The sequence below is a fragment of the Ursus americanus genome, chromosome 21 (assembly GCF_024610735.1).
Source record: "Ursus americanus isolate L20-20 chromosome 21, mUrsAme1.1.p, whole genome shotgun sequence".
NCBI classification, from domain to species: Eukaryota; Metazoa; Chordata; class Mammalia; order Carnivora; family Ursidae; genus Ursus; species Ursus americanus.
Genome location: NC_142147.1, coordinates 53,112,049 through 53,126,847, shown reverse-complemented (window position 1 = coordinate 53,126,847; position 14,799 = coordinate 53,112,049). Strand labels below are relative to the sequence as shown.

Here is a 14,799-nt window from a genome sequence, read left to right as displayed (position 1 = left end):
CCTGGATATGAAGGATGCCTGGGGTCTCCTGAAGGAGTGGGGGCCTTCAGTATGGCCGTCCCCCTAAAACTTGCAGGGCTCAAGGACCTCCCAAGGGGATGGTGGGCTGGGAAGAAAGGGGAAAGGGGCTAGAAGGAGAGGAGGATGGACTCCTGAGGGTGGTGAGGTCCCATCTCCTTCCCGAAAGGCCTAGAAGTTGGGGGAGGGGAGGCATAAACAACAAGTGTGGGAATCCTGACTTTGTGGGCTGGGACCCACTCCTCAGTCTGCAGATTCTGTTAGGAAGAAGGCATAACTCTTGGGTCAGTCTAAGGGACTGGGAAGAAAGCAGTGAGGTCAGAGCCCCCCGAGATGGGGAGATTCGCCAAGGGAGGCAAGGACGGGAGGTGGGGGTACTCGGGGAAGAGGGAGGGTGGAAGGGTAGGGGCGCAGTGAGAGGAGCTCCCAAGACCGGGAGGCCCTGACACCTATCCTGCACTTGGGAGGGCGCCCAAGTTGGAGGGGTTGAATGAGTGGGTAAGGCTCAAGGGAGAGCAGGGCCCCCTAAGGCATCCCAGGGCGCCCTGGAGGGGGATGGAAGCGGAGACTTAAGGGAAACCCTGAGCCCAGTGGGCTGGAGGCCCTGAAGGTCCAGTCTTAGGACTTTGTCCAAGGCCCGTGGAGGACAGTGAAAAGAAGGGGATCCTAAGGTGGGGTGGGGATGAAGCAATGGGGCTCCCTGGTGGGCCAAGGAGACCCCTGCGCGGATTCCCCCCTCCAAGTTTCGCTCAGCATCTCCAGGGTCTCCCCGGACCCGGCAGATGCAACACGACAGTAACAAAGGCATTCAACAATGCTAGATGCAGGGGCAAGAAAGTCCTGAGACAGTCCGGAGAGACGACAACCAATCAGAGAGCGAGCGCACGCTCAGAAATGTAGCCAAAGACCAAGGGTGCTGGCTAGCTGATCTGTCGGCCGCAGGGAGGGGACTCGAAAGCCAACTCGAGCTCACTCGCCAATCAGAGCCAAGGACGACTGTCTCGCGCTGCGCTACGTCATACGGAGTGGGCGGAGCTCAAACGTACCGCCTCCAGAGTTCCCCAGCGAATCGGAAGTTTCGCTGCCCCTGACTCAGGGGTTGATTGGTCACTTTCAGAACCTGCCTGTCAATTTTGGAAGACGGATAAAGGACGTTCCCTTAAAGACACAAGAGCCCTCCTCCGCTCTCTAGTGTGGGAGGAGGGCCTTAAAGAGCCAGGTGCTTGATAAGTTGACGTTGGACCCTGATCTCAGAAATAGAAAACAGTAGCAGAACAAAACGGAAAGCAATTCCGTTATGCTGTAATCGAGCAGGAAGCGCCAAGTCGCGAAGAAACGGGAACCCGAAAAGCTTAAGCAGCTTGCTTTAGGTCACACGCTTGTTAAGTAGCGGACCCTCATTTCCGAGCTCTGTCTCAACAGTCCTGCTTTTTTGGGATAGGACGTAAGGGATGGATGAGACCGGAATCCTCATCACACTTGCCAGGAAAGGAAAGCCCCCTCTTCGTGATAAAAATCTTTCGATTCCAGCTACCTGGCCTTTGCCCACACCATTCTTCTACATCAAATACCCACTCACTCTCCACCGAGCAAAAGGCTACCTCTCCTAAAACAGCAAAACCCCAAAACCTCGAAGAACCGCCCCTTGCCTGCAGGCAACAATGGTTTCCTGCCCCCACCTCACCCCTTTGCCCTCGGGCAGCATTCCGCCCTCCACCCTTAGGGCTCTCATTGTCCTGTTTCTGTTTCCAGGTTCTAATCACCCTGGAATGTTACCCTCCATCTCTGTGTCTATTCCCCAACCCTCAAGACAGAGCGCTTCGAGGGCAGGCGACATCTCCGAGTCACCAGCATCATCCCGCACAGGGCCTGGATTCCAGAGAACTCAGAAAGTGAAAGGTCGTGTCTGGGATGTTGTGAACTTTTGTTAAAAAACAAAAAAAATCATGTTCAAAGACACTGCTCTGGCTGAAAACTGCATTATCTTCGATTCCTCATTAATCACCCCCAGGAGCCCTGCAGCAAATTCTGATGGTTCTTCTTGCAAAATACATCGTAAATCCATTCACATCTTCCCATCCCCACTACCCCCACTCTCCTTGGGAGTCACCACCACCCCTGGCCTGGAGGACAGCAGCATTCTCCCTGGACTTGCTGCAACCACTCTTGCTTTCCACCAGAGCCTGTTCTCCAAACCGCTGACACAGTGCTTTTCTTTAAAAATAATCAAATTATGTCACACCTCAGCTTACAAATGTTTCAAGTCATCTTAATGTTCTAAAATTAAACAAACAAACAAACAAAACAACTCCACCCCAAAAAAAACCCCCAAAGTCTTCACTGCAGCTTACCAGGTCCTACATAATCTGGCTCCTACTTGTGTCTCCATTAAGAGCACAGATTTGAGGTTCAAATTCCACTTGTGCCCCTTCCTAGCTCTGTGACCTTGAGCAACTTACTTACACTCTCTGAGGCACAGTTTGATCATCTGTGAAGTGAGGATTAAATTCATTAGAATTCTCAAAAAAATAAATTAGAATTATTAAAATGGACCTCTATTTTATAAAATCACTGAGTAGTATTCCTCAAAATTGTTAAGGCTGTGAAAAGCCAGGAACGACTGAAAAGCCGCGGCTGAATGGAGGAGACAAAGGAGATGTGATAAATGGGATCCTGCATCAGTTTCTGGAACAGAAGATAAGAGGACCTTTGTGTGAAAACTGGTCAATTTCAAATAAAGTCTGGAGTTTGGTTAATAGTCATGTTAGTTTCTTAGTTGCAACAAAAGTTCCACGACCACGTAAGAAGGTAACATTAGGGGAAGCTGGGTGAGGGCTGTATGAGAACTCTTTGTATTATCTTTATGACTTTTCTGAAATTATAAAGGTGTTCCAACAGAGGGGCGCCTGGATGGCTCAGCGGGTTAAGGGTCTGCCTCCACTCGAGCCCATCTACGTTCCCCTCTGCCCTGAGGAGTATCCAGATGTCCTGATTTCCCTATCTAAATATCCCTTTAGTCCTAAAGAACACCATCAGGCCCCCTGAGGAAATGGCCAGAAATACAGATGGAGAGAGAGGAAAGGACTGAGGGCCTGGACTCCTGGGTCTGAGGGAGGAGGGGGCTGGGCTCCCGGATTGCTGAGTCTGAGCATGGAAAAAGCTCAGGGGCTGGACTCCTGGGTCTCGGGGAGATGGGGGCTGCAGTCCAAGATACGCGGGGTTGAGGAGTTAGACCCCGCACGATGGGATCCACCGTGCTTTCCTGTGGCTCCTCACGCCCCGCGGGCCACGCCCCACTTCGGACAAAGTCCCGTCCACTTTCTTCCGGACCCATCCGCGCCTCCCTGGGCCCTGGAGAAACCGAGGCGAAGGTGCTAGAAGAGACTTGAGACTCCGCTGTAAAGATGGAACAGCAAGAGAAAGGCACTGGGCCCGAGGGGTGAGAGACGCGAGACCTTCCCCACGGGGAGGACGGAGACCCGAGAGGGAAGGGGACAGAGAAAATCAGAGACAGAATGGACTGACCCAAAGAGAGTATCATAAAAGAAAAAGAAAGTCTCAAGTATCATCAGTTAGAAACAGAATCTTAGCTATTTTGATAGAGCTGAGCGAGATACTTAGAAATAGGGACACAGCTAGAAAGTGATATTCGTGGAACAGGGAGAAATTTCAAGGAGGAGCCAGGAGAACCAAAGATGTCAGGCACAGCCATAGAGCTGGAGAAATAATAATAATTGTCAGACCCAGGCCTCTCGTCTGCACCTTTGGTAGCATCAAAAGCCATCTTTTGGTGTGAAAAATTAAGGTTCAGAGCAGGGAAGTGATTGGCCCAGAGACACACCTTGATCGAGGCAGCCTGGAGCTGGGACTTGTTCTCTCTGATGCTGAAGTCCTGGCTGAGCTGTCTGTCTGTAAAGAGAGATGGAAAGAACGAATGAGAGAAAGATTGAGAGAGGGAGCAAGAGAGAGAGATTGAGAGAAAGGGGTAAGGAAGTCAGAGGTGGTTATGGAGCTGAATGGACTCCTAAGAGAAGGGCTGGACCACAGGAGGGAGGACAGAAAGAGGTGGTGAGATCCGCTGACCTGTCCTCTTGTCATTCCAGGAACAACCTGCCCCTGCCATCACCCGGGACTGAGCCCTGGCCCCCTGCACCTTTCCCAACCTTGCCACCTTTCCCCCTGGGCACCCCAGATCCAGCCCATCTGGGGCTCCCTGAGAGCTTGGCCTCTGTCACCGTCCCCATCCGTCTGGACGCCCTCTCCTACCTCCTGCACAGCGCCCTGCTGGGGGCCTACACCCTTCAACAGTCCTTGCCTTCCTGCCCCTGCACCTCCCAGGCATCCTGCACCCCGCCAGGCACGGCCACAAGGCCATCCAGGGGACGCGGGGGCTGGGGCGTCCAGCGCAGGCCAGGCTGGGGCCAGGGCCAGCAGCGATGGCGATCTGGAAGGGCAGAGAGGGGCTGGCCGGGGGGGTCTGGGGCTGGCCCCAAGACTCCGCCAGCGATGCCTGCATCACCACCAAGGCTGCCTGGCCAGGATAGGAAGAAGGAAGCCCGAGGTCAGGAGCCACCCCAGGACACGCCGCCCGCTGCAGCCGAAGACTGGGAGGCAGAGTACTAGGACCCTGAAGCTTCAGCTCCCCAGACTCCTGAGAGGGGCCCCCAGGGTTGCCAGGAGGGTTCTCCTGGAGCCCAGGCTGATCTCAGCTATGGCACAGACACCCCAAGAAACATCCCGCTCCCATGTCTCTTCTCCCAAAACCACAGCCTCAGGAGTGGGTCCCGCGAGTCACCCCATGAAAACTGGAGCTGACTTAGGGTCCCACACCAACAAAAGCCCTGAGCTTCATGTCTGTGCCCAAAGCCATGCCTCTCCTCATTCCCACCACATTCCCAACTATGTGACAACCTCAACCCCATCCCCACCTGCCTCTGTAACCCCAGTCCCATCCCCACTCTCGATACCATATCCCCAACCCCACTCATTCCCATTCTGTCCCCATCTCCACCCTCAGTCCCAGCTCTGCACCCTCCTCTCTACCTACCTCAGGCCAACTCAGTCCTCATCCTTGGCTGCCTCCTAAACTTGACCCCAAACCCAGCCCATCTTCCACTCCAGCCAACCCCGTCCCACCCTCCTTCCAGTCCCAGCCCCCACTGTGACATGACCTGTGACCCACCTGCAAAGAACCCCATTGGCCCAACATACCCAGACACCTGCCACCCCCTGCCCCATTTCCTGCCCTTGGGGGTGGGGAGCCCTCGTTGAACAATAAATGGATGACTGTCCCTATGTCTTGTGTCTCTGTGTGTGCTTGCGCAGCTCAGGCTAACCCAGTGGGTGCCGTGAGCAAGGCCTGTGAAAGGGTGGAAGGGTCGTCAGGAGGGTCACAGAGAGAGGCCAGTGGGGCCAGGGGCTGCGGGGAGGGAGTGCTTGGATCCCTGTTTCAGCGAATTCCATTTGGGGCCTCTGCCACCACTGCACTTCTGACTGCTGGAAGCTGCTGGGCCACGGGGCCATTGTGTGGGGAGGCTTAAGGGATTTGGGGGACCCAGGGAGCAGAGAGGCCAGCGACCTGGCTCGGCTCAGTCTGCACAGAAGGGCCGAGGCAGACAGAGGGCTTGTGACAGGCTCTGCCACTCAGGTAGGGACCAGGCATTGGACCTATAAGCCCCCTCCTCCTCCAAGACCTAGGGGTCCATCCTCTAGCTCCTTCCTCTCCCAGGGCCCTGGTGGGGCCCCACCCAGCTCTCTCCTCACCTCGGACCCAGGAGTCCAGGCCTCCAGCCCCCCCCCAGGAGCCAGGGGCCCAGGCCCCCAGCTCCTTCCTCTCCCAGGGACCTGGTGTCCCAGCCCCTAGACCCCTCGTCAACTGGGATCTGGAAGTCTCGGTCCCCACCGCCTCCTCCCTCCACTGGGAGTTCAGCTCCTGACCCCTTCGCTCCCCGGCTCCACAGATCACCATGTACAGCTTCATGGGTGGCGGCCTCTTCTGTGCCTGGGTGGGGACCATCCTGCTGGTGGTGGCCACAGCGACAGACCACTGGATGCAGTACCGGCTGTCGGGGTCCTTCGCCCACCAGGGCCTGTGGCGATACTGCTTGGGCAACAAGTGCTACCTGCAGACAGAGAGCATCGGTAAGGCTCCGGGGCGGGGTCTGCGCGGCCTGGGGTCAGAGCCCCTGACAGGGCACAACCTCGCCCCCTGTTGCAGGTGGGGAACTCTGGCTCAGAGAGGGAAAGGGACCAGCCGAGGATCACTAGGCCCGGAAGAAGCAGACTTGGGATTTCAGGATTGTTTTCTAGAACAATTATGAAATGTACTAGGGGTTAAGTAGAGAGGTGACGTTTCCCGGCACGGGGTCAGGCAGAGCAGTTGGGGGGTCTGGGGTTGTCAGAATAGCATTTCCTAAATATCGATGATGTATCAGGAACTAGGGGGGTTACTGTGGGATACAGAAGCAATACAGACCCTAAATTTGCTAAAGACTGAATGGTAGTTTTAACACCTACTATGCGCCAGGTTTTGTAATATATGTGTCCATATGTACATATATGTATACGCGTATATGTGCGTATTACAATATATGTTGTAAAAATGGGGAAAAACAGCTCTTTCATTACAGGGTTCTTGCAAGCTACCTTAAAATAATATATAATATATATAAGATAATATATATTATATAATATATATTATATAAAAGATATATGATACATATACATTATATATTATATAGTATATATACTATATAATATATATTATATATAAGATACATATTATATATACATTATATATGATAATATATTATATATTATATATGATAATATATTATATATATTATATAAGATATATATTATATATACATTATATATTATATATATGATAATATATATTTCATAATATACTATATATCTCTAGGTATCTCTCTCCATACGTATATACATATATACATACATGCATATATACGTATATATGGAGAGATACTTACATATATTGTATATTATATTACATAAGATATTATATAACATGCATTATATATTAATAAATTAATAATATACAATGTTACATATTTTATATGTACTAAATAGTAGTAGTAGTAATAATAATAATAATGACTGGCGTTTATTGAATGCTACTGAGTCCTACACGCTATTCTTTTTTTTTTTTTTTTAAGATTTTATTTACCCACTCGATAGAGATAGACAGCCAGCGAGAGAGGGAACACAAGCAGGGGGAGTGGGAGAGGAAGAAGCAGGCTCACAGCGGAAGAGCCCGATGTGGGGCTCGATCCCATAACGCCAGGATCACGCCCTGAGCTGAAGGCAGACGCCCAACCGCTGTGCCACCCAGGCGCCCCCCTACACGCTATTCTAAGTGCTTGACATGGATTAATGCCTTTGGTCTTCCAACAACACTGTGTCTGTGAATAAAACATGAGACTTGCCCTCAAAAGTCCAAATGTTCTCTCCAGCCAGCCCTCCTGAGCCCTGCGACGGGCCAGATTTCAGTCACCCCCTCTCACTGAACCTGCCTGGGAGAGACAGCAGAATGCCCACGTGCAGGAGGGGTAAACCGAGGCAGGAATCAGTGGGTAGACTTGTCCCAGCCGCCAGCTCCCGAGCTCAGTCAGCCTCTGGACTTCATGCGTCCCTTTCATTTCCCACGGTCTCATCATGCTTCTACCATTTCTCCCCGTTTCAGCCTGGGAACGCCCCGAGGACACCCGCATCCCCACTATCTTATCTCTGTTGGGGCTGGAGGAGAGGGAGGCATGATGGGGGTCTGCGGGTTCATTGGACCTCAAAACCGAAATGCTTGGGGACGTACCTAGCAAGAAATGCGAACTCGCAGGGGCCAAATCTGGCCGCAGACGCATGTGTATAGTGTTTTTAAAGTTTTTGACGTCTCTGCCAGAATTTAAAAATTTGGAGATTTTATGTATAAAAATCTGGACTTGCAGCTGGCTTTGAAAAATCCAGTTTTGCATCCTTCAAATGAGGTCCACTTTCGGGAGATAGATATCATGCTGTGATTTGAACGGGGGGAGTTTTCTCTGAAGACGGAGCTGAGAGGCGGTCATGGGCGACTGGGGATGGGACATACGTGCCCCGTGCACCGCAGCCGCCACCTCCCCCCGCTGAGGGGCCGATATGCTGCTCTTTTTTGCAGCTGCGGACAAGCGGTTTGCACTCCCACCTCAGCACAAGCATGGGAAGGACAGAGGCTAAAACATGCCCCGCTGGTCCTCCAGGCTTTCAAATACCCAGAGGCACCCGGAGTTTCCTGTGGCTGCCTTGACAAAGGACCACAGGCTGAGTGCCTCAAACACCAGACGTGCACCGTCTAGCAGCTCTGGAGGCTGGTGGTCTACTGACCAAGGTGTCAGGGGAGTTGGTTCCTTCTGAGGCCGTGACAGAGCATCTTTTCTCCCAGCTTCTGGTGCTGGCTGTCTGGTGATCGTTGGCCCTGCTTGGCACGTCAAAGCATCACCCCGATCTCTGTCTTCATCTTCCCATGGTGCCCCCCACCCTCCCAGACGTCTGTTCTCCCAATTTCCCCATTTTGTGAGGCTGCTAGTCATTCCGGATTAGGACCACTCTCCTCCGGTAGGACCTCCTCTTAACTGAATGCATCTGCAATGACCCTATTTCCAAATAAGGCCACACTCTGGGGATTAGAGTTTCCACATATGAATTTGGGGGTTGGACGAGAGACAACGTTCAACCCTTGGCACCAACCATGGAGAAGTAGCCAGCATTCTTTTCTCACTGACGCTCGCACAAGACAAAAGAGTGCATTTCGCAAAGATCCAGGCTTTCTATTTTTCGGTGGCGGGATCCAGGCTCTGTCCCAGGTACAAAGTTGTCCTGGGTCCTCCAAGAGACAGAATGGCCAAGCAGTTAAGAACAAGGGCTTTGGTGCTTGGGTGTCAATGCCAGCCCTACTGCCAATTATGGCACCCTGGATAAGTCACTTTACCTCTCTGAGCCTTAGTTTCTTCACCTGAAAAATGGAGATTAAAAATAGTCCGCACAGCATAGGACTCTTGGAAGGAACGAATAGGCTCGTTCAAGGATTGCTTGCCCGGCACGGGTATTTTGCAGCTGATAAACAGAAGATGAGATCATAACTAGTATTCCCAGGGCCAAGCACAAGAGACGAATGATTCTCCGTGTTCCACGTTCATTCACTCAGCATGGGCCCTGAGCACCTACTGTGTGCCAGGTACCTGGTGTGAGGGATGCAGCAGTGAACGAGAAAGCAAGACCTTTGTCCTCACATAACTGAGCAATCTGCAGGGAAAGACAGATATAAACAAGTTAAAAATAAATAAATAGGCCATTTTCAGGTATGGGCAAGTGGTTATCAAGGAGATGAGAGAGCGATGGGAGAGAGGATAGGAAGTGATTAGCGGGAGGATAGGGGGGAATCAACACTCATTCATTCATTCATTCATTCATCCAACGAACATTTCTCCAGGCCCATGGCAAACCACGCTTGTGCTGGGGGTATTCTCGAGGTTGAATCCCGGCCTTAGGGAGCAATCAGGCTAGAAGGGGAAACAAGCCAAGGGTCACAGCTCAGAGCAGGGGGTCAGGGGGATATCTGAGGGGTGAAAGGGTGCTTCCCAGAGGGGATTTGGGAGCTGGGCTGTGGAAGGTGAATACGAGTTTGCCAGGTGAAGAGAGCGTGTGTTTGCAGACAGGTGAAGGAGGAGCTGGGTCAGGGACGTGGAGAGAGGCAGGCATTCCTGCCCTCAGAGGTAGCGTTGCTCGCCACTGAGGCCAGGGGTGGCACGAGAGTGACCGGTCGGTGCTACCACAGCTTATTGGAATGCCACCCGGGCCTTCATGATCCTGTCCTCCCTGTGCGCCACCTCGGGCATCATCATGGGCATCCTGGCATTCGCGCAGCAGCCGACCTTCGCCCGCCTCTCCCGGCCCTTCTCTGCAGGCATCATGTTTTTCGCCTCCAGTGAGTGGACCCACCTTCCCCGTCTCCCCGCTCCCCCCCCCAACTTCCCGGCCCATTTCCATCCCCAGCACCACTCTCACGGGGCAGGGGTTCCTCTTCATTCTCAGCTCCATGGCCATCCTAGTCTCACCCCAACCCCGACCCCACCCCAACTCCAAGACTGGTTCTAATGCCTGATGCTGGCCTCTTATACCAGCCGCTGTCCCACAGCTGGGTTCTGGAACTAATCACCAGCCAGGTTTAAGGGCGCGGTTCCTAACAAGGCGCCCCTACTTCAGTTGTAAGAGAGGTCCCCAGGCCATCTGCACTTTTGACCCACTGGCTATGGGGTCAGGGGTCCCCAGGACGCAGTCAGCTTTAAAAATTTGCTAGAAGTACAGAACTCAAGAAAGCACTACACTTACAATGCCAGATTTATGACAAAGCACCAGCTAATTCATGAGATACACAGGGGAAGCCGGAGGGGGTCTTGAAGGCACAGCTTCTGCCCCCTCCCCCCACGATGTTCCACTGAGCTGTTCACCAGCCAGGAAGCTCCTGCACACTTCTCACACTTCGGCATCCAGAGTTCCTGCTGGAGTTTCATTGCCAAGGCCCGACTGCCTAGTTGACCCTGTGACTTAACTTAATCTCTAGCTTCCTTCCCCAGAGGGTGGTCTTACCAAGTAGTTCAAAGCCCCTACAACAGCCCAGCTGTTCTGTTCGCGTGGCCGGTCCTTCTGGTGACCAGGTCTGACCCACTGTCATCTCAGCTCATCAGCATAAATCCAAGAGGCTCGACAATAACAAAGACACTCCTATTACTCAATAAATTCCAAGGATTTAGCGTCTCCCTCCCAGGAACCAGAGCCCCAAACCAGCCCTGTCAAATTCTTTATTACAAAGCACAGCCTCGTCCCATCCCCACCCCACCCCTACTCCCCAGGCACCCTCCCCCTTTCCCTTCCCGCCTCTCCCCCCGCCCTCCCTCTTCCTCCATCTCACTCCCACCCTTGTCTGCAAACCCCACCCCCACCCTTTTCCCACCCACCTCCCCCCATCCTCTCTCCCCAGCCTTTTTTGTCCTGTTGGCCTTGGCCATTTACACTGGAGTCACTGTCAGCTTCCTCGGTCGCCGCTTTGGGGACTGGCGCTTTTCCTGGTCTTACATCCTGGGCTGGGTGGCCTTGCTCATGACCTTCTTTGCAGGTACGAGGGTTTGGGGGTGGGAAGGTCAGTGTCCATGGCAGAGTGGGCAGTACTCCAGAGGGCAAGATGATGGGGTGTCCCACACGGGCCCCCCAGCACTGGGCCAGAAGACAGACACCCAGGGAGAAAGGGAGATCTGTGTTGGGGTATTGGGGTGGGAGCCCAGGTTAGGAGGACTTCTCTTCTCCCGCAGGGATTTTCTACATGTGTGCCTACCGGATGCATGAATGTCGGCGCCTGTCTACTCCCCGCTGAGCCCGATGTACCCCCAACTTCATCTGGAATTTAAAATGGGGCCACTGAAAAGGAGGGGGAGGGTCTAGAGGCCTGAAGGCCTGGCTCCTTTTGGGCATGAGGGGGCTCAGTCCTGGACTCTGGGTGGGGGCCTCTGACTCCTGTGTCCCAAGGGGGAAGGAGGAAGAATGGGGCCTGGTGGGAGGCAGTTGAGAAGACCCAAGGCCCAGCCCACGTGGGGGGGGGTGTTAGAGAAATGGGATCTCCATTAGAGCGACTTTTTGAGAGGCTAATAAAACTGATGTGAAACTACTAAGGTGTGGTCCTTAAGGAGTTGGGGTGATGAGAAACAGGTGTGAGTGGTGGATGGGGTGCGGGTAGTTGGACTACTACAGGCCAACCCGCTCAGTCTCTGTAGGGATGGGGACAGACGTGAATCACACAGTCCCCACCCAGGGGTTAACTACGACATCTAGGAAACAGATGTGTAGGTCCAGTTCTGGGTGTTTTTTTCTTAATCCCACATCACCAGGCAACTCATTTCTGACACTACCTATGCGGGGGTAGTGTCAGAGCTCACAAGGGAAGGACTCCGTCCTAAAGACTGCCCCCCACCCCCATCAGATGCCACCGCAAGTGCAACTTGTCACCTGGGCTTCTGGTCGACCAGCAGTAGATTGGGGGTTTCCATGACTCACCCTTTGGGTTTGATTAATTTGCTAGAGCGGCTCACAGAACTCAGAGAAAGATTCTACTTCCTGGATCATCAGTTTACTATAAAAGGCTCTAACTCAGGAACAGCCAGATGGAAGGGACGCACAGGGCAAAGTGTGGGAAAAGGGCAAGGGGCTTCTGTGCCCTCTTCAGGGGGCCACTCTCCCCATTACGCATGCATTCACCAACCTGGAAGCTCTCTGAACTCAGTCTTTGTGGGTTTTCAGGGTGGTTTCATTATACAGGCATCTTTGAATGCATCATTGGCCACTGGTGATTACTCAGTCTTCAGTCCCTCCCTCCCCAGGTTAGGGGCTGGGACTGAAAGTTCCAACCCTCTCGTCACCTGGTTGGTTCCCCAGGCAACCTGCCCTTACCTTGGAGTGCTTCCCCCTCCCTGCACCCCAGTTGCCTCGTTAAGGAAGCAAATACACCTTCAAGGCCCTCATCACCTATGAAATTCCAAGGCTTTTAGCAGCTTTGTGCCGGGAACAGCACAAAGACCAAATATACATTTCTCATGAATCATAATATCAATGGGATAATACGATACACAAAAAGATCTGTGAGAAAACCACCTCGCTCTCCACTCACTCCGTCTCCAGTCAGCATTCCTAACCGTGCCTCCCCTCCCTGGATGGGCCCCTCCAATTAGAAGCACCGGGATCTCTGATCGGTACCCCCTCCTGACTCTCCACACACCGTTCATGACCTTGACCTTCTCATTCACCCATTCATTACTTCATTCAAGAAGCTGTGCCCAGTTGCCATGAGATTTACTGATATCTATCATAAAATAATAAGACTATTTAGCCAGGCCCATTCTAATAATAAGAAAATTAATTACAGCCTATGTTAAAACTGTCATATTAATAGAGGCTTACTCCCTAGAAATATTTATTGGGGACTCCACAAATAACAATAGTACCATATTTATAGAGGCTTCCTCTACTAATAATGGCAATTGAGGCCTTCTCTAATCGTAATTTATTGAGGCCTATTTAAGTAGACGTATTTACTGAGGCTTATTCCAGGAATCATATTTATAGGAGTTTATTCTAGCAATAATAATGATGTGGTACCTCGACTCATTGCCAATATCCACTTGAAAAGAAGAGGCATCTCAAATCTCACGTGTCCTGGTCTCTCCCACGTCCCATACCAACTCCTCCCATATCTCCCCATCTTGCCCCATTGTCATCCAGCTGCTCCAGCCAAGAGTGATGGAATCCTCCTCACCTGTTTTATTGTGTCCCACATCTCATTCATCAGCAAGTGGCGTTGGCTCTACCGAAAAATGTGTCCAGAATTTGATTCCTTGCTCTCCAGTTACCACCCTGATCTTGTCTCACCTGGCCTATGGCCTCAGCCTCCTAACTGGCTCTGCCAGTGCCCCTTCCCTCTTCCTGCCCCCCACAGTCCATACGCTACACAGCATCGAGAGGGATTTTCGTTAAAGCATGATTCAAATCACATCACCTCTCAGCTCTAAACCCCCCAGTGGCTCCCAGCGCCAGTGAAATGCTAGTCTACCAAGGTCATACAAAGTGCCATGTGTTCCAGACCCCGCTAACTCTTTGACTCAATCCTTCCTCCCTCACTGAAGTTCAGGGGTCCCCAGGACCACTTTCAGTTTCAATGATTTGTTAGAAGGAGCCACTGGAAAGCTGTTATGCTCATGGTTACAGAGGATCGTAGCCAAAGGATACAGATGAAAATCAGCCAAGGGGAAGAGGCTCGCAGGCAGCATCCAGACCAGGTGTGAGCTTCTAGTTGTCCTCTCCCAGGGGAGTCACACGGACAGCGCTTACTGCCTCCACCAACAATGTGTGACGGTCTGCACAGAGTATTCCCCACCGGGGAAGCTCACCCCAGCCTTGGCATCCAGGGGTTTCACTGTCCAGGGTCCGAGGTAGTTTTGTAGGCATGGAGAAATCACATGGCTGACCTCAGCTACTCAATCTTCAGCCCCTCCAGGGGTCATCCTGCTATGGCATGGCCCAGACCCCCCCCCCCCCCCCCCGGCCATAAACCACACAGACAGGACACACTATCTAGTGTGGCTCAAGGACCCCAGGTAATCAAAGACAGTCTTATCAGGCAGGACACGCCAAGGATTTAGAAGCTCCTTCCCAGGGGACAGGCCACTCCAATCCTTTGTCAAGGTCAATGCTTGGCTTCTCACTTCCTCTGCGCTGCGCCTTGCCAGCCACCATGCTGGCACCAGTGTGTGTCACCTCCTCCTGGACGGCTCTTTCCAAATGTCGGTCAGGTTTTTGCCCCAAAGTTACCTTTTCACTGCCGCTGACTACCTTATCTGAAATCACAACGCACTCCTCCCCCACTTGTTTGTTTTGCTTTTAAAGATTTTATTTTTAAATAATCTCTCCACCGAACGTGGGGTTTGCACTCACGATCCTGAGATCAAGAGCCACATATCCACCAACTGAGCCAGCCAGGCGCCCCCCAGCTCACTATTCTTTGCTGATAGTTTCCATCTAATGTTCTTTATTTTTTTATGTCAGAGCGGATACATGAGGCTACATTCTACTATAAGAAGTGCTGGTTGAATTAAATATTTCCGGGGGCACCTGGGTGGCTCAGTTGGTTGGGTGACTGACTCTTGATATCAGCTCAGGTCATGATCTCAGGGTCGAGCATGGGGC

At 52.2% G+C, this 14,799-nt stretch overlaps 2 protein-coding genes and 1 long non-coding RNA gene across 4 annotated transcripts; 2 read left to right on the top strand and 1 right to left on the bottom strand.

The window, feature by feature from the left end:
• Positions 1-655: 655 nt before the first annotated feature.
• LOC123778027 (uncharacterized) lies at positions 656-10,888 on the bottom strand. 2 transcript variants are annotated; one of them, XR_006775772.2, is made up of 5 exons: positions 10,660-10,888; positions 7,850-9,315; positions 5,956-6,140; positions 3,860-3,927; positions 656-3,414 (listed from the first exon to the last, which is right to left on the bottom strand). It is a non-coding gene; the product is annotated as an uncharacterized LOC123778027 (long non-coding RNA). The 2 variants fall into 2 exon arrangements; XR_006775771.2 differs by having other exon boundaries at positions 656-3,927.
• Positions 3,423-4,641, top strand: C21H19orf84 (chromosome 21 C19orf84 homolog). Its single transcript, XM_045775183.2, has 2 exons — positions 3,423-3,457; positions 4,122-4,641. Exons 1-2 carry the CDS (start codon positions 3,423-3,425, stop codon positions 4,639-4,641), a joined length of 555 nt encoding a protein of 184 aa, XP_045631139.2.
• On the top strand, positions 5,985-11,490 carry LIM2 (lens intrinsic membrane protein 2). The gene is made up of 4 exons (XM_087871244.1): positions 5,985-6,159; positions 9,848-9,997; positions 11,051-11,185; positions 11,379-11,490. The coding sequence occupies exons 1-4, from the start codon at positions 5,985-5,987 to the stop codon at positions 11,438-11,440; spliced, it is 522 nt and encodes a 173-aa protein (XP_087727370.1). The 3' UTR covers positions 11,441-11,490.
• The last annotated feature ends 3,309 nt before the right edge of the window (positions 11,491-14,799 follow it).